At 45.6% G+C, this 25,308-nt stretch overlaps 1 protein-coding gene across 15 annotated transcripts in view; it reads left to right on the top strand.

Moving 5' to 3' along the window:
• Positions 1-25,308, top strand: part of MAPK8IP3 (mitogen-activated protein kinase 8 interacting protein 3) — a 175,666-nt gene that overhangs the window by 14,334 nt on the left and 136,024 nt on the right. For 12 of the 15 annotated variants that reach the window (XM_068244365.1, XM_068244370.1, XM_068244361.1 and 9 more), the window contains exon 1: positions 13,600-15,018. The exons of the other annotated variants lie outside the window; for them this stretch is intronic. In XM_068244365.1, the coding sequence (XP_068100466.1) occupies positions 14,710-15,018 (309 nt within the window). In that variant the 5' untranslated portion in view covers positions 13,600-14,709. Of the gene's footprint in view, positions 1-13,599; positions 15,019-25,308 lie in introns of those variants that run through there. 15 annotated transcript variants of the gene reach the window in all.

Raw genomic sequence — 25,308 nt, 5'->3', positions numbered from 1 at the left:
CCATTTTAGAAAGAAGACACCCCAAGGTATTACGTTAGGAGTATGGTGAGTTCATAGAAGATTTTTTTTTGGCACAAGTTAGCGGAAATTGATTTAAATTTTTTATTTCACAAAGTGTCATTTTCCGCTAACTTGTGCCAAAAAAAAATCTTCTATGAACTCACCATACTCCTAACGGAATACCTTGGGGTGTCTTCTTTCTAAAATGGGGTCACTTGTGGGGTTCCTATACTGCCCTGGCATTTTAGGGGCCCTAAACCGTGAGGAGTAGTCTTGAACCCAAATGTCTCAAAATGACCTGTGAAATCCTAAAGGTACTCATTGGACTTTGGGCCCCTTAGCACAGTTAGGCTGCAAAAAAGTGTCACACATGTGGTATCGCCGTACTCAGGAGAAGTAGTATAATGTGCTTTGTGGTGTATTTTTACATATAACCATGCTGGGTGGGAGAAATATCTCTGTAAATGACACAAATATTGATTTTTTTACACACAATTGTCCATTTACAGAAAGATTTCTCCCACCCAGCATGGGTATGTGTAAAAATACACCACAAAACACATTATACTACTTCTCCTGAGTACGGCGATACCACGTGTGACACTTTTTTGCAGCCTACGTGCGCTAAGGGGCCCAACGTCCTATTCACAGGTCATTTTGAGGCATTTGTTTTCTAGACTACTCCTCACGGTTTAGGGCCCCTAAAATGCCAGGGCAGTATAGGAACCCCACAAGTGACCCCATTTTAGAAAGAAGACACCCCAAGGTATTCTGTTAGGTGTATCTTCATAGAAGATTTTATTTTTTGGCCCAAGTTAGTAAAAAGTGACACTTTGTAAAAAAAAACAATAAAAATCAATTTCCGCTAACTTTTGACAAAAAATAAAATCTTCTATGAACTCGTCATACACCTAACAGAATACCTTGGGGTGTCTTTTTTTTCTAAAATGGGGTCATTTGTGGGGTTCCTATACTGCCCTGGCATTTTACGGGCCCAAAACGGTGAGTAGTCTGGAAACCAAATTTCTCAAAATGACTGTTCAGGGGTATAAGCATCTGCAAATTTTAAAGACAGGTGGTCTATGAGGGGGCAAATTTTGTGGAACCAGTCATAAGCAGGGTGGCCTCTTAGATGACAGGTTGTATTGGGCCTGATCTGATGGATAGGAGTGCTAGGGGGGTGACAGGAGGTGATTGATGGGTGTCTCGGGGTGGTTAGAGGGGAAAATAGATGCAATCAATGCACTGGGGAGGTGATCGGAAGGGGGTCTGAGGGTTTGGCCGAGTGATCAGGAGCCCACACGGGGCAAATTAGGGCCTGATCTGATGGGAAGGTGTGCTAGGGGGTGACAGGTGGTAACAGGAGGTGATTGATGGGTGTCTCAAGGTGGGATTAGAGGGGGGGAAATAGATGCAAGCAATGCACTGGCGAGGTGATCAGGGCTGGGGTCTGAGGGCATTCTGAGGGTGTGGGCGGGTGATTGGGTGCCCGCAAGGGGCAGATTAGGGTCTAATCTGATGGGTAACAATGACAGGTGGTGATAGGGGGTGATTGATGGGTAATTAGTGGGTGTTTAGGGTAGAGAACAGATGTACACACTGCACTTGGGAGGTGATCTGATGTCGGATCTGCGGGCAATCTATTGGTGTGGGTGGGTGATCAGATTGCCTGCAAGGGGCAGGTTAGGGGCTGATTGATGGGTGGCAGTGACAGGGGGTGATTGATGGGTGGCAGTGACAGGGGCTGATTGATGGGTGATTGATAGGTGATTGACAGGTGATCAGTGGGTTATTACAGGGAAGAACAGATGTAAATAATGCACTGGCGAATTGATAAGGGGGGGTCTGAGGGCAATCTGAGCGTGTGGGCGGGTGATTGGGTGCCCGCAAGGGGCAGATTAGGGTCTAATCTGATGGGTAACAGTGACAGGTGGTGATAAGGGGTGATTGATGGGTAATTAGTGGGTGTTTAGAGGAGAGAACAGATGTAAACACTGCACTTGGGAGGTGATCTGATGTCGGATCTGCAGGCGATCTATTGGTGTGGGTGGGTGATCAGATTGCCCGCAAGGGGCAGGTTAGGGGCTGATTGATGGGTGGCAGTGACAGGGGGTGATTGATGGGTAATTGACAGGTGATTGACAGGTGATCAGTGGGTTATTACAGGGGGTATAGAGGCATACAGTACACTGGGGGGGGGGGTCTGGGGAGAATCTGAGGGGTGGGGGGGTGATCAGGAGGGAGCAGGGGGCAGTTTAGGGTTGAAAAAAATAGCGTTGACAGATAGTGACAGGGAGTTATTAATGGGTGATTAGGGGGGTGACTGGGTGCAAACATTGTTCTGGGGGGTGGGCAGGGGGGGTGTCTGAGGGGTGCTGTGGGCGATCAGGGGGCAGGGGGGGGGGAGGAAATCAGTGTGCTTGGGTGCAGACTAGGGTGGCTGCAGCCTGCCCTGGTGGTCCCTCGGACACTGGGACCAGGGCAGGAGGCAGCCTGTATAATAGGCTTTGTATACATTACAAAGCCTATTATACACATTGCGTGCGGCGATCCGGGTGCTAGTAACCAGCCGGCACTTCCAAACGGCCGGCGGGTTACAACGCGATTGCCGCATAACCACTACCGCCGCCGCCCCCGCCGATGGGCGTATTGCGGTCGTTTAGGCCCAGTCTTTGCCGCCGCCCATCGGCTGGGGGCGGTCCTCAAGTGGTTAAGCACATTTGGACAAACCAGCTTCATTTTGGAATAAGGTGCTGTGGACTGATGAACCTAAAATTGAGTTATTTGGGCATAACAAGGGGCGTTATGCATGGAAGAAAAAAGCACAGCATTCCAAGAAAACCACCTGCTACCTACAGTAAAATATGGTGGTGATTCCATCATGCTGTGGGGCTGTGTGGCCAGTGCAGGGACTCATCGGAACCTACAGGAAACGTTTCGAGGCTGTAATTTCTGAAAAAGGAGGATCTACTAAATATTGATTTCATTTCTTTTTTCTAATTTCAATTAAACAATTATTGCACACTTTCTGTAAATCCAATAATTTCACTTCTCAAATATCATTGTGTGTGTCTCCTATATGATATATTTAACTGACATTTTTTACCGTAACAACCAACAATTTATACAGGAAAATGATGACGATTAACAAGCCCAAACTTTCGCATCCCAGTGTAGTGGAAATAACTTCATGGCCTCAGGAGCACTTGCTCTGCGCAGGTTTGCAAACCAGTGACAGCCACCTCTTTGCATACTGGCGCCTCCAGGCTTGTGCCTAGTGCAAAGTCCGGCTCTGGTAATCCTCTAGAATCACCTTGACATATTTACATATACAAGATTTCTCACAAGCCTCGCCCCTTTGGAATCACCTTCCAAAACACATCTGTTACTCTCCAACCTTTTAAATCTTGAAGCACTCTCTTAAAACTCACTTATTCAGACAAGCATGCACCCTAACTTAGGCCATTCCCCTTCACCCTCTTGCTGTGCTAATTACTAAATATAACCTAAAAACAAACATACATAATATGCCTCTATGTATACATATTTTATATTACCCCATTCCCTCCCTATTCCTTTAGATTGTAAGCTCACAAGGGCACCCTTTTGTGTCTTGGAATTTGCTATACATTTTTATCATCATGCTGCATTTGTCACTGTAATTACTATGTCTACCAGTTCTATATTATGTACCTATGTTGATATTTTGTGTATGCCAATGTCTGTATTACTATGTACCTCATGTTTGTTTCTTACTCTGTACAGTATGTATGAATGATTTTATTGCAGTCTTCTTAACTATCAATTGATCACAGAATGAGACCACCCCCTCCTTTCTAATAAATCAGTGACTTAGCGGCGCGTAAAACAGTGTGCATGGTCATGACATAATGTGGCTGAAGCCAAATACACTAGAGAAATACAGGTAGTCCCTGGTTACCAAATGAGATATGGACAGTGTCCATTCTTAAACTGAATCCGTTCTATTTTGTCCCCCTTTGTTCTCCCTGTGCCTCTTTTGACCCCCCCCCCCCCCTGCCCCCTTGTCACCTCAGTTTGTGGTCCCCCTCTGCTTCACCTCCTGTCCCCTGTCTCATCTCTGTTCGCCCTGTGCCTCTTATGTCCCACTCTGTGTCAGCTCTTGTCTCCCTGTTCTTGCCAGGTATAGGTGCCCCGTATAGGTATCTAGGTATAGTTCCCCCAGTATAGGTAGCAAGGCATACACTGCAGACCAAAAGTTTGGACACACCTTCTCATTCAAAGAGTTTCTTTATTTTCATGACTATGAACATTGTAGATTCACACTGAAGGCATCCAAACTATTAATTAAAACGTGGAAGTATAGTACATAACCAAAAAGCGCAAAACAACTGAAAATTTATTATTCTAGGTTCTTCAGAGTAGCCACCTTTTGCTTTGATTACTGCTTTGCACACTCTTGGCATTCTCTTGATGAGCTTCAAGACGTAGTCACCTGAAATGGTTTTCACTTCACAGGTGTGCTCTGTCAGGTTTAATAAGTGGGATTTCTTGCATTATAAATGGGGTTGGAACCATCAGTTGCGTTGTGGAGAAGTCAGGTGGATACACACCTGATAGTCCTACTGATTAGACTGTTAGAATTTGTATTATGGCAAGAAAAAAGCAGCTAAGTAAAGAAAAGGAGTGGCCATCATTACTTTAAGAAATGAATGTTAGTCAGTCCGAAAAATTGGGAAAACTTTGAAGGTGTCCCCAAGTGCAGTCTCAAAAACCATCAAACGCTACAAAGAAACTGGCTCACATGCGGACCGCCCCAGGAAAGGAAGACCAAGAGTCACCTCTGCTGCAGAGGATAAGTTCATTCGAGTCACTAGCCTCAGAAATCGCAGGTTAACAGCAGCCCAGATTAGAGACCAGGTCAATGCCACACAGAGTTATAGCAGCAGACACATCTCTAGAACAACTGTTAAAAGGAGACTGTGTAAATCAGGCCTTCATGGTAGAATATCTGCTAGGAAACCACTGCTAAGGAGAGGCAACAAGCAGAAGAGACTTGTTTGGGCTAAAGAAAACAAGGAATAGACATTAGACCAGTGAAAATCTGTGCTTTGGTCTGATGAGTCCAAATTTGAGATTTTTGTTCCAACCACCATGTCTTTGTGCGATGCAGAAAAGGTGAACGGATGGTCTCTACATCCCGGGTTCCCACTGTCAAGCATGGAGGAGGTGTGATGGTGTGGGGGTGCTTTGCTGGTGACACTGTTGGGGATTTATTCAAAATTAAAGGCATACTGAACCAGCATGGCTACCACTGCATCTTGCAGCGGCATGCTATTCCATCCGGTTTGCGTTTAGTTGGACCATCATTTATTTTTCAACAGGACAATGACCCCAAACACACCTCCAGGCTGTGTAAGGGCTATTTGACCAGAAAAGAGAGTGATGGGGTGCTGCGCCAAATGACCTGGCCTCCACAGTCACCAAACCTGAACCCAATAGAGATGGTTTGGGGTGAGCTGGACTGCAGAGTGAAGGCAAAAGGGCCAACAAGTACTAAACATCTCTGGAAACTCCTTCAAGACTGTTGGAAGACCATTTCAGGTGACTACCTCTTGAAGCTCATCAAGAGAATGCCAAGAGTGGGCAAAGCAGCAATCAAAGCAAACGGTGGCTACTTTTGAAGAACCTAGAATATGGCATATTTTCAGTTGTTTCACACTTTTTGGTGATGTACTATACTTCCACATGTGTTAATTCATAGTTTGGATGCCTTCAGTGTGAATCTACAATGTTCATAGTCATGAAAATAAAGAAAACTCTTTGAATGAGAAGGTGTGTCCAAACGTTTGGTCTGTACTGTAGGTGCACCCAGTATAGGTTAGCCAGGTACAGGTGCCCCCAGTAGAGATGAGTTATAGGTGCCCCAGTAAAGGTAACCAAGTACAGTTGCCACAGTATAGGTAACGAGCTATAGGTAGCCAAGTACAGTTGCCCCTGTATAGGTAGCGAGCTATAGGTGCTCCATTATAGCTAGCCAGGTACGGCAAGTGCCCCAGTATACAGTGGGTTGCAAAAGTATTCGGCCCCCTTGAAGTTTTCCTCATTTAGTCATATTACTGCCACAAACATGAATCAATTTTATTGGAATTCCACATGAAAGACCAACACAAAGTGGTGTACACGTTAGAAGTGGAACGAAAGTCATACATGATTACAAACATTTTTTACAAATAAATAGCTGCAAAGTGGTGTGTGCATAATTATTCGGCCCCCTTTGATCTGAGTGCAGTCAGTTGCCTATAGACATTGCCTGATGAGTGCTAATGACTAAATAGAGTGCACCTGTGTGTAATCTAATGTCAGTACAAATACAGCTGCTCTGTGAGGGCCTCAGAGGTTGTCTAAGAGAATATTGGGAGCAACAACACCGTGAAGTCCAAAGAACACACCAGACAGGCCAGGGATCAAGTTATTGAGACATTTAAAGAGAACCCGAGGTGTGTTTAAAGAATGTTATCTGCATACAGAGGCTGTATCTGCCTATACAGCCCAGCCTCTGTTGCTATCCCAAACCCCACTAAGGTCCCCCTGCACTCTGCAATCTCTCATAAATCACAGCCATGCTCTGAGGCTGTGTTTACATCTGTAGTGTCAGTCTCAGCTGCTCCCCCGCCTCCTGCATAGCTCCGGTCCCTGCCCCGTCCCTTCCCTCCAATCAGCAGGGAGGGAAGGGATGCAGGCGGGGACTGGAGTTCTGCAGGAGGCGGGGAGAGCAGCAGACTGACACTATAGAGATAAACACAGCCAGCTCTGACAAGCTGTTTGTCAGCAGCGTGGCTGTGATTTATGAGGGATTGCAGAGTGCAGGGGGACCTTAGGGGGGTTTGAGATAGCAACAGAGGCTGGGCTGTATAGGCAGATCCAGCCTCTGTATGCAGATAATATTCTTCAAACCCACCTCGGGTTCTTTTTAAAGCAGGCTTAGGCTACAAAAAGATTTCCAAAGCCTTGAACATCCCACGGAGCACTGTTCAAGCGATCATTCAGAAATGGAAGGAGTATGGCATAACTGTAAACCTACCAAGACAAGGCCATCCACCTAAACTCACAGGCCGAACAAGGAGAGCGCTGATCAGAAATGCAGTCAAGAGGCCCATGGTGACTCTGGACGAGCTGCAGAGATCTACAGCTCAGGTGGGAGACTCTGTCCATAGGACAACTATTAGTCATGCACTGTACAAAGTTGGCCTTTATGGAAGAGTGGCAAGAAGAAAGTCATTGTTAACAGAAAGCATAGGAAGTCCCGTTTGCAGTTTGCCACAAACCATGTGGGGGACACAGCAACCATGTGGAAGAAGGTTCTCTGGTCAGATGAGACCAAAATGGAACATTTTGGCCAAAATGCAAAACGCTATGTGTGGCGGAAAACTAGCATTGCACATCACTCTGAACACACCATCCCCACTGTCAAATATGGTGGTGGCAGCAGCATCATGCTCGGGGGTGCATCTCTTCAGCAGGGGCAGGGAAGCTGGTCAGAGTTGATGGGAAGATGGATGGAGCCAAATACAGGGCAATCTTGGAAGAAAACCTCTTGGAGACTGCAAAAGACTTGAGACTGGGGCGGAGGTTCCCCTTCCAGCAGGACAATGACCCTAAACATAAAGCCAGGGCAACAATGGAATGGTTTAAAACAAAACATATCTATGTGTTAGAATGGCCCAGTCAAAGTCCAGATCTAAATCCAATCGAGAATCTGTGGCAAGATCTGAAAACTGCTGTTCACAAACGCTGTCCATCTAATCTGACTGACCTGGAGCTGTTTTGCAAAGAAGAATGGGCAAGGATTTCAGTCTCTAGATGTGCAAAGCTGGTAGAGACATACCCTAAAAGACTGGCAGCTGTAATTGCAGCAAAAGGTGGTTCTACAAAGTATTGACTCAGGGGGCCGAATAATTACGCACACCCCACTTTGCAGTTATTGAACTGTAAAAAATGTTTGAAATGATGTATGATTTTCGATCCACTTCTCACGTGTACACCACTTTGTATTGGTCTTTCACATGGAATTCCAATAAAATTGATGCATGTTTGTGGCAGTAATGTGACAAAATGTGGAAAACTTCAAGGGGGCCGAATACTTTTGCAACCCACTGTAGGTTAGCCAGGTGCCACAGTATAGGTAGCGTGCAATAGGTGCCCCAGGATAAATAGCAATGTACAGGTGGTGCCCCAGTATAGGTTAGCCAGGTGCCACAGCATAGGTAGCAAAGGCTATAGGTGCCCCAGTATAGAGAGCCAGGTACAGGTGGTGCCCCAGGATATGTTAGCCAGGTGCCACAGTATATGTTAGCCAGTTGCCACAGTATAGGTAGTGAGCTATAGGTGCCCCAGAATAGTTAGCCAGGTACAGGTGGTGTCCCAGTATAGTTTAGCCAGGTGCCACAGTATAGATAGCATGCTATAGGTGCCCCAGTATAGATAACCAGGTACAGGTGGTGTCCTCAGTGTAGGTTAGATGAAAGCCAGGTCAGGGCGAGGTCCTGAATGCCTATGGACTGAAGGGACTGTAGGAGTAGGGGATAATCTGTGTCAAAAGCTGCTGAAAGGTCATGGAGGAGGAGAATGAAGTATTTACCTTAACCTCCCTGGCGGTTAATTTTTTTTTCCAAATTGAAAAAAATCCTTTTTTTAAAAAAAAAAATTTTTTTGTTTCATGTAAAGCTACCAGAGTGGTAGCTACATGAAACACCACTAGAGGGCGCATGTGGCCCTCTAGTCCGATCGTCGCCGGCATCTATAGCAAACAGGGGAACGCGTATATAACGCGTTCCCCTGTTTGGCTTCTCCTGTCGCCATGGCGACGATCGGGATGACGTCATGGTCGTCAGCCGACGTCCTGACGTCAGGCACACCCGATCCAGCCCATAGCGCTGCCCGGAACTCATTGATCCGGGCAGCGCAGGGCTCTGGCGGGGGGGGGGGGGCCCTCTTCAGCCGCTGCGTGCGGCCGATCGCCGCAGAGCGGCGGCGATCAGGCTGTGCGCGCGGCTAGCAAAGTGCTGGCTGCGCGCACAGCACTTTACAGCATCTAAATCGCCCCACCAGGGGCTGAGATCTCCCCCTGCGCGGCATAGCCCGAGCTCAGCTCGGGCTTACCGCCAGGGAGGTTAAAGTGAACCTCCAGACTAAAAATCTACTCAGCAGAACTGAAAAGGCTTGGTGTTTCTTTAACAGTTTCACAGCATCAGAACTTTGTTTTTCTTACCAAAGCTGCATTTTTAGCTAAGCTCCACACACCCGCCCGGGCTTTTTTTCCCTGATGCATGATGGGATTTACTATGTTATTATTCACGTTGCCTAGCAACTGGGAGAGGCGCTCAGAACACAGGACAGTTGGAACTGTGTCTAATGCTCCCTGTCACCTCCTTTCAACCAAAAAGATGGCTGCCATCATGAAATCAAACATTTGCCTGTTCTTGGTAAGTGATTATATTACCTATCTATTTTAATTAACATAACTAATGCAACTTAATGACAGTATGTTTGTTTAGGCTGGAGATCCTCTTTAAGCTTTAGCTACGGCAAGGTCATTGACCACTTTGGTGAGAGCAGTTTCGGTTGAGTGGGCAGGCCAAAATCCAGATTGCAGTGAGTTGGCATTGAGGTACTGGGTCAGGCGTTTGTGAATTAGATGCTCAAGGAGTTTTGAGGCAAAGGGGGGGAGGAAGATAGTGCGGTAGTTGGAGGGTAGTGAAGGGTTGAGTGAGGGTTTCTTGAGCAGGGGTAGTACAGTGGCCTGCTTGAAGTCTGAGGGTAAGGTGCATGTGGATAGGGAGAGGTTAAACAGGGTAGTGAGGACTGGGGCCAAATCCGTGAAGTGAGGCTGGAGTAAATCAGAAGGGATGGGATCAAGGGGGGAGGTAGTGGTATGGGAAGTCTGCAGTAGGTAGTTGACTTCCTCAGTGGTAGTAGGAGTGAAGGAGATGAGGGGAGGAATTGGGTGGAGGAGGAGCTGGTTGGGAGCTGAAGATTGGATATTTCCTGATGAATGGAGACAATTTTGTTGGTGAAGTGGGTGGCTAAATCAGTGGCTGAGAGGGAGGAAACGAGGGTGGGGGGGGGGGGTGGGGGGTTAACAGGGAGTTGAAAGTGGCAAAAAGACACCGGGGGTTGGAAGCTTGTGCTCTGATGAGCTTGGTAAAGTATTCTTGCTTTGCATCAGCAAGGGCAGTGTTGAACTGCAGCAGGTTAGTCTTGTACTGTAGGAAATCCTGGTTAAGTCTAGTTTTCCTCCATTTCTGTTCAGTGGTGTGTGTTGCCCTCTGGTGGTTTGCGAGTATGGGTAGTTCGCCAGGGCTGAGGGTTAGGGGGTCAGTTGCAGCCGAATATTGGGGGAGCAGCTTTCTCTACGGCTGATGAGAGTTTGGCGATACTGAGCTGCAGCAAGATTAGGACAGGTTAGGATGGGGAGAGTGGAGGAGAGGGCATGGAGGGGGTCGGCAAGGTCACTAGGGTTGAGCTTGCGTAGGTCTCAATGCCATCGACCAGGTGGGTGGGCAGGTAGTTTGGAGGTGCCTTCTATGAGAAGGTTGAAGGTGAGAAGGTGATGGTCTGAGGGTGGGAAGGATGTGATGTTAAGGTCTGTAATGGTGGTGGATTTAGTGAATATAAGATCGAGAGTGTGTGTGTGTGTGTGTGTGTGTGTGTGTGTGTGTGTGTGTGTGTGTGTGTGTGTGTGTGTGTGTGTGTGTGTGTGTGTGTGTGTGTGTGCGCTTGTGTGTGTGTGGGGGGGGGGTGTACTAGGCCAAGGGAGTTGGCTATGGTGAGAAGCCGGGTCACAACAGAGTTGTTGGGTTCATCGATGGGAATGTTGAACTCCCAGAGGATGATGGTGGGGAGGTCAGAGGAGAGGATGTGTGGGAGCCAGGAGGAAAGGTCGACGAGAAATTGTGATGTGGAGCTCGACGGAGGGCGGTATAAGACCGCAACAATGGCTGGGAGGGGATTGTGGAGGCGGATAGTGTGGACCTCGAATGATGTGAATTGTAGCGAGGGAGGTGGAGTGAGGACATGAAAGGTGCAGGATGGGGAGAGGAGCAGACCCACACCTCCCCCATTCCAGAAACCGCAGGGTAGGGGGAGCATGTGTTTGTGGGTGGGATGGATGGAAATAAGGTTGGGGCGAGGATGGATGTTGAGGTTATTTGTGGACAGAGGGCTGTGAAGTGTGTGAAGCAGGCGAGCAGGGGGTGCTTGTCTGGCAGCAGGCTGTGGCCCAGGGTTAGGTGATATATCACCAGCTGCAAGTAAGAGAAGGGAGAGAGTAAGCAAATGTGAATGGAATTTAAATGTTTGTGAGGTTTTTGAGCTGCTGGGATGAGAGAGAGATTTCAGGAGAGCTAACTGTTCATGAGATGGTGAGGAAAGCAGAGCAGGTGAAATTAATATGGAGTGTGGTACACTGGGAGGATGCAAGTAGCAATACAGCTTGTAGATGTTAGCAGACAGGCAGAATATAAGAAAAAGTGCAGTAAGCATGGTAAGTGTGTCTGATTATAAAAATAAAGTAAATCTGCCAATTGAAATGAAACAAATCTGATTGGCTGTTTTTGACATCCGTCCTGCTTTCTTAATTTGAACCCCAGACATCCAATGACTGCTTGTACCAGGTTTGAGGGCTCAGCCATTAACAGTGTAAGAATGGCAGCAATTTAAATATTCCCCTTGAAAATCAATAAGTGAATTTTGATTGGCTGATGTAGGCTCCACCTACTTTCCTGAATATTAATCCCAGTCACGCAGTGACCAACTTGACAGGTTTAAAAACCCTGCGATTAACAGTCTAAGAATGGCGACAGTTTACATTTTCCCATTTAAAATCAACATTTTTCCATTGATGTGAATGGGTGAAATCTGATTGGCTGTTTGTGGTTCCAACCATGTGTGCAGGGGGGACTCGAGACCCCCAGAACATATCTTCCTAGGTAGTAAGGAATCTGTATAGCAAGTTTTGTTGAACTCGGTCTGTGCATTTTCGAGTGATCATGGTGCATACAAATACACACACGCACACACGCGAGCGCTTTCAATTTTATATATACAGTATATGGATTTCATCTTTGTACATATATCAATTTTTCGTGATCATCATTTGCTGTTTAGCAATACAATAACTACTGAACACAGCATTGTTACTTACAAATACTTTTACCACATTTTATTGTGCTGCAAACTAAGAAAACCGATACAATGCAGTTACATAATATGATAATTTTGCACGCACGCACGCATAAACACACTCTGCCATCTTTTCATCATTCTCTACATATATATGCACAATCTTCCATGTTTCCATGGTTTTTGTTTTTTTTCTACAAACAGTTTGGTATGTGCTAAATAGTTACAAATAATTTATTCAGGTTGAATACAATTTGACAGTCCATCACACACCATACAAATCTTTTTAAAAGTTGGTCTTAATTTTCCCACACGTCCAATCTCAAAAAAATCAAGAAAAATGGGAAATCTGATCAGATTTCTCCATTGAAAATAAAATAAAATAAAAAAACCTTGATTTTTCGGTTCAATTGATTGTTTTTAATTGGGGTAAAGTTGAACAGAACAATTGTAACGTGTGTGGCCACCTTTAAAGTGGCCATAGACCATACAATCTTGGTTGTTCAAGCTTACCCCTTGTATGTATACTCCTATAGTGTAAGAGCTTCAGTATCAAATCAATCCTTTCAAAGTATTTTCAATCTGTTGGCCCTTAAGCCTAGTACACACGATACAATTTTCCATCAAATCAACTCAATAATTTCCGACTGGTCCGATCAGATCTCGAATGAGAATGTGATCAATTTTAGGTAGTTAACGATGGAAAATCGATTGCATTATCATATTATTATTGTACGTCTAAACACGCTACAACTTCTTATCAGATTACGGTACCCGTTGATCTGATGGAAAATTGCTTCTATACAATCTTATTGTACAAATGAACTTGCAAAATCATGTTCTTATGCAATGCGATATAATTCTTTCATTGAACAATTCAATATTGTAATCAAAAAGCATTTTTTGTTTTATTCGTTGTCGAACGCTGAGCGATTCTTTTATATGATTTTTTTTTTTAAGGAAATCTATTTTTGGAAAGGAAATGAACATTTGGAAAGTTACACTCGTTCAACAGAACAATCTTACGTTTTTGGTCATACATGCAATCTATCACAATTTTAACTTTCACAGTTTCAAGTGATGTGTATGATCCTTGCCATACATGATGCTGTGAGATTCCAGCCAGGAACCATTGCTTCAGAATCTACTTTATATGCAGCGAGTTGTCATTTTGTCTTGCAAGGAATCACTTTTCCTCCTTTTGACTTCTGACATTTAATGATGCTTCTACAACTGATGATCCTTGTGATGGTATTTTAGGCAACAGGGAAGCGATGTGACAAGGTAGCAGCAGCCACCAGGCATCCCCCCTCCCTCTAGGCCTGTGCTCCAATAGCAAGCGGGCAGTGGGTTTGCAGTGCAGGAGATACTGGGAGTGAATCAGCTGTATTCTTTACCCATAATGCAGACAGCCTGACGTCAGATCAGCAGCCTTGTCAGAGGAGGGAGGCAAGAGCCAGCCTCCTATTCCCACACACAGCAGAGCTGGGAGGTGCCTCTGTCTGCTAAGGACCACATCACCTCTGTAATGAGATGGAGGGGTCCCTGTGACACCCGAGCAGGGGAGCAGCATCACCATCACCAGGATCACCCCCAGGACCAGCACAGGTGTGTTCACTCCAATTTCCAGGCAGAATCTGCTTCCCAGCTATCAGCAGAGGGTGGGGGAGGGAGGAATCAGGTGCACGGATCCTATGCTGAGAAGGAAGATGCATTTATTCCAGGGATCAGGTCTGGCTGTCATTAGGATGGACGTCACCTCAATGTAAGCAATTAGCCTATTTACCAGTCACTGGAGAGGCGTGCAGGCACTGTTAGGATCTGCTGTCAATCAAACTGCTAAGCATCTGGGTTTGTAAGGATGCCCTAACTCCCTTTAATGCATAAGTCCTGCTTCTTCTTACATTTGCGAGGATTCTGGGTAAAAGTGTACAGTGTAGACCATATAAATCTATAGACATAAATTATATTTATAGCTGTTCTCAGCTTCCTCGCTTGTCATCCCTGCTAGCAGCATGTAAACAAGACAGCAATGATCCTAAAGATTATTGAAGAATAGGAAGAGTATCGTCTTTATTGGTGGGCACTAGTGTTGCCTGCTTCTGCAGATGGAGAGGGGTGCTGCATTACCTTGGCGCAGACAGAAGCCCTGGTAGCAATAGCAGGCCAGATCCGAGGTGCCTTGTATATAGTGTACATTGGGGAGGGCATATAGAAATACGCTGAAACCATCAGCTCAAGAGAACCTGTAGTTTTTAAGAATTTAACCTTATTGGCAGCTTGTGTTTATTGCTGCCTTATATATACATTGCACTAAATATAAGTATAGACCATCAAGTTTAACTATTTCAGATCCTGATCTAGAGTGTCTTAAAATAAGAATTACAAAAAAAATATCAAATCAATGCACTGGATTCCTTCGATGGTATTTTAAGGAAAGGAAAGTTAATAAGGGCGCTAGATACTCAGAAATCAAAAGGACTTCTATAAAGGGTGGTATCCCCATTTTATCGCTTCTGCCCTCGGAGCACCACATCAGCTGCCAAGATGATGGAGATACAGATAGATGATGGAGTGGTCTATCAGGATGATTACTGTTCGGGGTCTGTTATGTCGGAACGAGTGTCGGGGCTTGCCAACAGCATATACAGGGAGTTTGAGCGGCTGATCCAGTGTTACGATGAGGAGGTGGTCAAGGAGCTTATGCCCCTGGTGGTCAACGTCCTGGAGAACCTGGATGCCGTCTTGACCGAGAACCAAGAACACGAGGTGGAACTGGAGCTGCTGAAGGAGGATAATGAACAGCTACTGACTCAGTATGAACGGGAAAAGGCCCTCCGGAAGCAGGCGGAAGAGGTGGGTACCAGTCTTCTGATTCATGTACTAATATGGCTGCTGAGTCACTGACCAATACAGCTGGGACGCCACTGTGCTGTCCTATGGTCACCTCTGTGTGACGAGTCTGGCTATTAATAATGTATTGACAGCCAGTGTAAAAGAAGAAAAATGTGAATGGCTTTGCTTTCTTAGTGAGTGAATTGGCTGAGGGTACAGAAGTGGTTCTAAGTGTTTGTTATTACGAAGGGCTATAGTAGACAGGCAGCTGTAACCCCCATCATGCTCTAGAGAAGGAACTGTACCCCCATCATGCTCTAAACGAGAAGATGTACCCCTATCATGCTCTAGACAAGCAGTTGTACCCCATGATGCTCCATACGATTAACTGTAACCCCCATCATGCTCTAGACAAGCAGCTGAACCCCATATTGTGCTGTAAGCAAGCAACTGTAACCTCCATCATGCTCTAAACAAGCAGCAGGAACACCCATCATGCTCTAGACAAGCAACTGTACCCAAATCACACTGTAAACAAGCAACTCTACCTCCATCTTGCTCTAGACGAGCAGCTGTACCCTAATCATGCTGTAAACAAGCAGCTGTACCCCATTATGCTGTAAACAAGCAGCTGTACCCCATCATGCTGTAAACAAGCATTGTACCCCCATCACGCTGTGGACAAGCAGCTGTGTACCCCCATCATGCTGTAAATCAGCAGCTATACCCCATCATGGTGTAAACAAGCGGCTGTACCCCATCCTGCTGTAAACTAGCATCTGTATCCCCATCATGCTCCAGACAAGCAATTGTACCCCATCATGCTGTAAACAAGCAGCTGTGTACTCTCATGCCACTGAGAGATGTAACTGCTTCCTGGGTGTCACCTTACATTAAAGACCAAATTTGCTATTGCTAGCCATCCAGTCATCCCCGAGGATGCCTTGAAGGAAGAGGGGGGGGGGGGGGGGGGAAGCATGCAGATCAGATGTTCCTAATTGAAATCTGACTAGATTATCCATATGTTTGTTTCTGATGTGATTCAAACACTACTGCAGCCAAACAGATCAGCAGGACTGTCAGGCAACTGGTTTTGTTTAAAAGGGAATAAATGTGGCAGCTTCCGTATCCCTTATAGTTCTAGTGTACTTTCAGGCCAGAGGTCATGCTGGGACCCCCTGGAAGTTCACAGTCACACTCCTCTTTGTCCACAAGCATAGCCGTACTTGTGCAGGTGCAGTAAGGGCCTCACTTTTTTTTTTTACAACTACAGATTTGCTTTACACACCGACCATAAGCACACATTGCACTTCTTTTAAAATATGGAATCTGTACTCTGTATTAGTCAGATGTTTTCCTCTTTCTGTATTAGTAGTTACCTGTACAGAACAGGGACTCTTACTTGTCTTCACACTTGCACTAACTGAGCAAATGACAGAAACTTGGACATGTCCAGCCTGACACACCCTGTTAGGATCTCTGTGGAATAGCTGTGTGTGTATGTTTTCCATGAATCTTAACAATGGGATTGCACTTTAATAAGTTTTGTGGAAAGTGCATGCAGCAGCAATTGCACAAAATCATTCACAGATCTCATAGGGCTGGTTCACACATTAGTTGAAAATGTATTGATTTCCGGACTGGAGAGAGATAGATGAATGGACATGAAAACCGATCACATGTTGTTGCCGGGAACCATTCACACCTGTCTGTTTTTAGAGAATCTGCTTAATCCAGTCCCAACCTGCAACATTATTCTACCGGAGTAAAACATGACTGTATACCAACAGATGTCGGGCATTTCAGTGGAAATGGACAATACCCCTTTCCACTATCCATTTTACGAGGGGAGCTGGGATGACATATCCAGTCAAAAATAACTTTATTGGCTTGACCAAGATTCATACAGGCATTAACAAAGAAAGGGGAAATGGGGGCATGGAAGGGGGTGAGATAGGGGTACAATGGGTAAGCAGTCATGGACATTGTTATATTTACAGTTGATTGATGCTCCTCTCAGTCTGTGGCATGCTGTGACAGTGTGCAACCATTGACACTGGATTCCTCTTCTGGTAGATTTTAGAGTTTTTCGCTCATCCGGTACTGTGTCAGGAGTCTGGAAATAGTTCTAACAATTGTTTTTAAAGAAGGTTTCCCTTATTTCAATATATGTTGAGCAGTGCAGCCGTGCAGCACCTTGAGGGTCTTCTGCTCACAGTGTTGGCACAGTCTCTCCTCCCTGGGTTTGTACATCTGCGTCTCCCAGACTCGATTTTGAGGTTTTGAGTACTCAGTCTGTAGACGCTCAGGATTTGCCTCTCCTGAAAGTTTTGGAGATTCTCCAGGTATGGGGCTATTTTATTTTCTCTCTGTAGGGACTGGTATATGGTTAATTTTTGTGATTGTCTTATTTCAATCCTCCGTTTATCTACATAGTCCTTTTTGCTCTTGGCTGTGGTGTGTTTTATCTGCACTCTTCTTAGGATCAGTGGATCTGGAGGAACCATAGAATTGACCACTTCTTTCACGGTATATGGCTTTTCTTGGTCTTCATTGAGCAACATGGCTTTGCAGTGGGGTGAGTTGGGCCTTCTGCTCTGTAGTTCTGTAGTTGCCCCCAGTAGGACAGCACTCTCTTCTGTATCTCAAGCAGTATCTCAATCTCTGCAGGCAATGTTTGTCCTCTCATGGTGTTTGCGGTGTTTGTGGTGTTTGCATAATTACAGGTGGAATATTTCTGTTGGGCTAGATTCCCATTTTGATTGATCTGGGTAGGTGATGGGGCTGCATACATCACTTCCGTAGAGTAGGATTGTAGTGTAGACACTGTCATAGACTATCAGCTCTACCTTTTACCGGTGATTTGAGGTGGTACAGTTTTTTTCCTGATGGCATAGAACGTTCGGCATTCTTTAGCTTTTAGGGCCTCAATGGCTGAATTAAGGCTTCCAGATTGGTTGATTTCCAAACCAAGGTAGGTACAGTAGCAGTAAAAAGTATGTGAACCCTTCGATTTACTAACTGGTTGAACCTCCTTTGGCAGCAATAACTTCAACCAAACGTTTCCTGTAGTTGCAGATCAACAATGGTCCGAAGTAATTTTTGACCATTCCTCTTTAGGAAGAGGAATGCCATGGTAATGCTTAGCACAGCTGTGTTACCGTTATTCTATAAATAGGCGGTAACACAAAAAAGTAGATAGTGCTGCAATAAATATCACTGGATTATCATAGTTTTACAAATCAGCCCCTCTGTATTGCCAGCGATACTATTGGCATTCAGTCCAGCTACAGCAAATACCATTCATCAGGACCATCAGAGAGTTGCTTAAAGGGGAACTCTGCGCAGAAATACCTGGCACAGGATGAGTCAAATATAAAAACCCCTAATTATAGCAGGTATTGCAATCCATTTTTAATGTTTTCTTCTGGCTTATATTCTGCTATGAAAGTGCACAACGGACCAGCTTCCTTCAGGGCTTTGGAGTCAGTACAAAAATCATCTGTCTCCAACTCAGACCCCTGAGTTTATGAAAACACAACTCTGACTCCAGGTACCCAATAATTGTTTTGACTCCACAGCCCTGGCTTCCAGTGGGCAGGATAATGAGGGGAACAATGCCCTTGGGGGTTGGTTATCGCTATAGTCATCTAGGGTGTGTACCTAGCTTAAAGAAGAACTCCAGTGAAAATACTGTAATAAAAAAGTGCTTCATTTTTCCAATAATTATGTATAAATGATTTAGTCAGTGTTTGCCCATTGTAAAATCTTTTAAATCCCTGATTTACATTCTGACATTTATTACATGGTGGCATTTTTACTGTTGGCAGGTGATGTAGCTGCTGCATGTTTTTTTGGCAGTTGGAAACATTTGTAAACAGCTATTTCCCACAATGCAGCAAGGTTCCCAGACAGGAAACTGCCAGGAGTAGGTACTCAGAGTTTCTTGTGGGAGGGGTTTCACCATAATATCAGTCATACAGCGCCCCCTGATGGTCTGTTTGTGAAAAGGAATAGCTTTCTCATGTAAAAGGGGGTATCTGCTACTGATTGTGATAAAGTTTAATTCTTGGTCGGAGTTGCAGTACCCCTTTCCCTTAGGTCACATTTAAGTTGCTGATGATGTAAAGGAGGCCATCAAAGAGGTTTTCTGCAGTACATTATGTTTCAGGCCCGGTTCACACTGGATGGATCAAGTGAAACGATACGCTAATACTGGGCATCAGTTTTTGATCTGTGACCCTCTGTTCCATTAGCGCACCATGAAAACGCTGCATCCATCCCCCCAGAAAGATCATTCCCTCCCCAAACTTGCAGCCCGTTTGGTGGAACGTACTGAACAGATCCGTTTGAATGGAGCAATGTGAGCGGATCCATTGGATCCTTTCTGGTACGGTTCACTAAGGGCCCTTTTCCACTAGCAATCGCTAGCGTTCACGCTGAACGCTAGCGATTGCTGAATCGCAATTACCGGCGATTCCCCGACGTTCGCGGCCGCGATTTTGCTATGCTATGCACTGCATAGCAAAATCGCGGCAAATATCGCTCCGCCGCACGTTCGCGTTCCCGGCAAAAACGAATCGCGGTAGTGGAAATGACCTACCGCGATTCCTATGTTAAAAAGCAAACCGTAGCGATTGTAAAATTCACACTCGTTAGTGAGTTGAAATGCATTAAAATGTTTCAATAAAAACTCATGAAGGGGTTTGTGAAATTGCGATGCATTTCCATACATTTCCACGCAGTTTTAATCACTCCTGACGAGTTGAAATACACTGCACAGCAACTCACTGTTGTAGTGTAAATGATAAAATTGGGGGTCTATGGTCTTTTATTTTCCCTTGTAAAATGCACACATTGAATCAAAAATCCCTGCAACTCATAGTGTGAATGAGCCCTAAACGGACAACATGCATAGGAAAAGCATTGTTCTCACTCACTCCGCCAACTCATATTACGCTTTTACTGCTCCTCCCCAGATAGCAGCAGAACGTGCCGCTAGCCTGGGGGCTAACAATGCGTCTGTACTGACTTGTCCTTGCTCTATTGGGGTATCGAGTCCTCATAACTCTCAGGCAGCAGTCCTCACACGTGTGTATGAGGCTTTCGGCACATGAAGGGATGACACTGATGCACTTTCAGGTTTCTATTTCTGTCACTGGAGATGCATTCTAATGGAGAGTAGACTTACCTGAGTCAGTTCTACTTTAAATGAATTCCTCTCAGGCAGCTTTCATTGTGTCAGAATAATGAGAAGGGACAGTCTGCTATGTGGACTCTCATGACCTTTCCTCATTCACTCTCTGAATACCCTCTGTGACATAACTGTAGTGACAGAGCAGCAGCACACGCTATGTGTGAAACATGCTTCACACATCCACAGTGTTTATGGTTAGGACAGTATTCTTATAGAATGTGCTGCTAGGGAATGTCAGTGCAGCTGAAAATAGGAACGATTCCAGGAAATGTGGATTTAAAAAACAAACAGTAATGGTTACAAAGCAAATCTCTGGTACACATGGCAGAGAATTCTGCCTCAAAATGAGAACTGCACAGACACTGGTCAGCCAGTTCTGTTCTGGGGGGAAGGGGCGGGGGGGGGGGGGGGGGGCATGGGAGGACAAGCAGGAGTCCCACTATGGGAACTACAGTGGCAGTTGTCAGGTTCTAATCCCACTCAGCTGATCATGAACAGAGATAATCATGAGCAGGTGCAAGGGCAGCTGAAGTGTCCGATGCTGTCATGTTATGTGAGGCTTTCTCCAGCTACCCTGTGGCTTCACATTGCTTAAGGGCCCGTTCTCACTACGCCGATTAGCGGGTGATTCCCACTAATCGCCAAAGCGCTGGTGCTATTCTAGGCAGTTATCTCACTGCCGCGTTTGGTGCGAATCGCGGGCAATTAGCGCCAATCGCAAAACGTGTTACCTGCAGCATTTTGCCGCAATTCTGGAGCAATCGCGGTACAGTTCTTAACAAAGCGCTGATAGCGATCGCTCTAAATTGCAGAAGTGTATAGTGATTTTACTGTGCTAATCACCCACGCAATACAGTAGCGCTAACCGCTACTGTTTTGCGCTTATATGTGTGAATGGGCCCTAAGAGCATACATGTCAAATTCTGGCCTGCAATGCCATCGAATTTAGATGCTCGCAGGCCAAATATGAAAAGTGGTTTCCCTACTTTGCATTATATTTGGCCTCCAAGCACCTAAATTCTAAACCTATATAGCTAAGTGTTGAATTTATGAAGCCACATGGTGAAGGGCCACTAGACACCAGGGAACTGTATAGGAGGGGGCCTAGGTGCCAGGAAACTATAGAGGAGGGAGGGGCTATAAGACACCAGGGAACTGTGTAAGGGAGCAATTAGGGTTCTAGAAATTGGGGTTGGCCCACAACTTGGTCCCAGTTTTCAATTTCGGCCCACGGTGAGTTTGAGAGCCCTGCTGTAGAGAATTCCTTTTGTTTGTGTAAATGGCCTGTTTGTGCATACAGGAATTATGAATGGAGAGGGAAATGTGATGGTGGAAACCATCAGGAAGGCATAATAGTGACCAGATCAAGTTTCCTGTCTACCGCTTCCTGAGACATAAGATTGGACCACAGCTGTCATCTCATGTCTGTTGGTACCTTAAGGTGCGTAGACACCTGTGATGGATGTCGGAACCTGAACCCCTTGTGCGATATTGCTTGGCCAGGCTGTACAGACTTGAAGTCAGTTGTATAGTTGATGACGTGTTCTGTTACTATGGAGACAGGCGACGGAGCGGTGCATACTTGATGACGGGCAGGGAAGTGGCATGCACAATGGAGCAGATTGCTTTGCTTGTTCTGGGGGGTGTCAGGGGCCACTGTACACACACGGTTATCGGCAGAGGCATTCGTTTTTAGCAGCCTCAGGTGACTTTGATCATGCGAGTGTACATAGTGTTAGAAGCCTACCAGCTGACGTTTGTTTGCTCCAAGCGGTGAAGACCCCATTCTGAAAGATCTAATGTTAGATATCAAAGGCATAAAATATGTACAAGCAGGTTTACAGTGTAACCAATTGGAAGAGTTTCACAGTGTGTTGTTCAGAAAACCTTAGAGAAAACACAGTTACAGCAGGAGCTCAAATAGTGCAACATTATTAGTACGGTATTAGTGGAGGAATGTTTTGCAATAATATGTACCCACAATGGTGGGTTGCTACTTAACTACTTCGGTACCAGCGGTCTCTGACCCCTTAAAGGGGAGATTCGGGGTGAATAAATAAAGATGATCTACTTACCTGGGGCTTCCTCCAGCCCCTACGGTCGCGCAGGTGCAGCAGATGCCAACTTGGTACGGTCTGCATCTGCTACGGAGGGGACCCGGGGCCACCGGCTGGGAGTGGAGCTGCGGGAAGGGCACAAGACGGCTGCCAGGGCTATATCATCAGTGTGCTTTAATTTGAAGAGTCTGCTTGCTACGCACACTAGTGGCCGTGTAGCGGGTGTAATTAACCCCTGTGACAGGAGCACACCCTATGCTGCTGTAGTGCAGCATAGCGAGTGCTAGTAACTTTATGCCCGCTATGTGCCAATAACAGCCGCCCCACTCGTCCCGCCTTTTGCCCCTTTGGGTCCAGTGGGCCAATAGGCCGCCTGCCTTTTATTCAGCAGACAGCAGATCAATGGTGTTTAATGCTCATGGGATTCCACTAGTAACTATGATTTTGGCGCTTTAATGTACTGACAAATCCAGTGTTTCAAGACCATTATGTCTCTTTAGCAAGGTAATGATTCCACATATAACTTTTTGTGGGACATGCACTGTTGTCAACAGGTTGAGAGTGCTGGATTTCTTAAGCCTATAAGTGCTGACTTTACCATTATTAATATTATTAGTCAGAAAAGGATTAAGATGAAATATAGCCCTAGGCAAGAAAGCAGTTTTTGCCAGCCGCTGATGATCACTCTAAGATTGCTTTCTTAGTAAGATTTGGTGTGGGGTAGCATCCACCAGGCCCCTAGACTCTCCAGGCCCTAGGCAACTGCCTAGGATTGCCTTGTGGATGATCCAACTCTGTTATTAGTGGATTTCTGTGCACTGTTGCCATATCTACCTACCCCACTTTATTAACCTTCTAACAATTAACAGTGCAAAGTGATTTGTCCTTTGCAATTCTGCCCCTTGGGCTCAGTGTTGGACTAGACTGTTGTAAAGCTAAAGAAGTCCACTTGCTGGCCAAGCAGCAGTAATCCTGTGTTACTGGCCTTAGTGAAGACTGGCTACAGGTCTCTATTGGCAGTGATAACACATGGTTTCTGCTGCTTGGCCAGCAGGTGAATTTCCTCAGCTTCACACCAGCCCATCCTGACACTGCTTGCGCTACAGCATGGCAAGGCTCACCGTTTCAGTGCATTGCCATACATATACTAAGCGAAAGACCTCTGTACCTGTCAGTGGCGTAGCTAGAGTCTTCTGGGCCCTGATGCGGAATTTGAAACTGGGGCCCCCACCCCCATTTAGGCCAATTTGCTTGCAACCTATTTTGCTGAACTCCACACAAGCGAAATTATCCTTGAAGACATACAGTGTAATAGTTATCAATAATTCACAGCTAATGACATGACTATATACTCTATAAAGTGCTGCAGAAGATGTCAGTGCTATATAAATACATAATAATAATAATATGGTAGGACATTAGACTATGACTATGGTAGGATTAGATTGTGAGCTCCCCTGAGGACAGTCAGTGACATGACTATGTACTCTTTAGCAAGGTAATGATTCCACATATAACTTGCTGCAGAAGATGTCAGTGCTATATAAATACATAATAATAATATGGTAGGACATTAGACTATGACTATGGTAGGATTAAAGTGTGAGCTCCTCTAAAGACAGTCAGTGACATGACTATGTACTCTGTGCAGTGCTGCAGGAGAGGTTAGTGCTATATAAATACATAATATGGTACGACATTAGACTATGACTATGGTAGGATTAGATTGTGAGCTCCTCTGAGGACAGTCAGTGACATGACTATGTACTCTGTAATGTGCTGCAGGAGAGGTCAGTGCTACATACATGCATAATAATAATATGGTAGGACATTACACTATGACTATGGTAGGATTAGAGTGTGAGCTCCTCTGAGGACAGTCAGTGACATGACTATGTACACTGTTAAGTGCTGCAGGAGAGGTCAGTGCTATATACATACATACATACATAATACCAGAGGACATTAGACTAGGACTATACAGCCAGACACTTTCTCTTCTCCCCTGATGCATCACACATGCCTGGACAAAGCATAGTCCTGCCTGATGGATATGTGCCTGGGCCCCATTGTGCAGTGACATCTGACAGTGTAGCCCCTGTGATGTGCCTGTACTTGTCCCGTGGGTACTTTTTTCCTGCTTGTAGCCCCGGTGTCGCTTGTAGCCCTGGTGTCTGCTCAGCATCTCCCAATCCCCTTCGTTTGAGCAGACGTTGCTGGAAGAGAGGAGAGGGATGACAGGTATATGGCACACCACAGACGCTGCACTGTGTCAGATGGCACATATCAAGCAGGCAGGACTGTGATTTGCCCGGGCCAGAGGTGAAAATAATAGAACATACGGTAAGTCAGTGGACGGAACCTTTAGGAGCAAGTAGAGGAGAGGGAGAGGAAGAGTTACCTCACTCACCAGACACACAGAATCTGCGCTGCGGCTGCTCACGCTGATTCTTTAGGCCTCGTTCACATCAGGGCCGTTTCTGTGCACTTTTTACAGCGCACTGCCCTGTGCGATCAGCAAGGTATTTATTTTCCCATGTAACTAAATGTAGCTGGTTCACATCTATGCGCTGCGCTGAGCAGCGTTACAAAAACGTAGTGTTGCATGCATTTCTGTGCATTGAGCTGGAAAGCGCACATCAATGCAAGTGAATGGGTGTGCTTTTTTAGCGCATAGAAGCGCGTACAAACGCATAGAAGCGCATGCGTTTTTTACCCCTAATTGGAGAAAAAATACATTTACATACAAAAACAAAGTTTTATTGACAACTGCTGCTGGTACAACAAGCAAAACGTGCTTTAAAGAAGCGCAGCACAACGCACAGAAACACGCACTAAAGCGTGCACAAGCGCATGCGTTTTTTATCACGCGCTTTCACACGTTTTTCAGCGCAGCAGATGTGAATGAGGCTTGAGGAAGTGGGGAGGAGGAGCCGGGTCCCGGCCAGCTAAAGACTGTTACTGGCTGCAGGGCTAACTGAAGGGGGCAGTGCTGAGTGCCTGGCATAGAGGTGATGCCTGCCGCTGAGTTACGGAACAGTGTAGTAACTCACGCGG

This window comes from Hyperolius riggenbachi, chromosome 7, assembly GCF_040937935.1.
Source record: "Hyperolius riggenbachi isolate aHypRig1 chromosome 7, aHypRig1.pri, whole genome shotgun sequence".
Classification (NCBI taxonomy): Eukaryota; Metazoa; Chordata; class Amphibia; order Anura; family Hyperoliidae; genus Hyperolius; species Hyperolius riggenbachi.
This window is presented reverse-complemented; position numbering and strand designations above follow the sequence as displayed.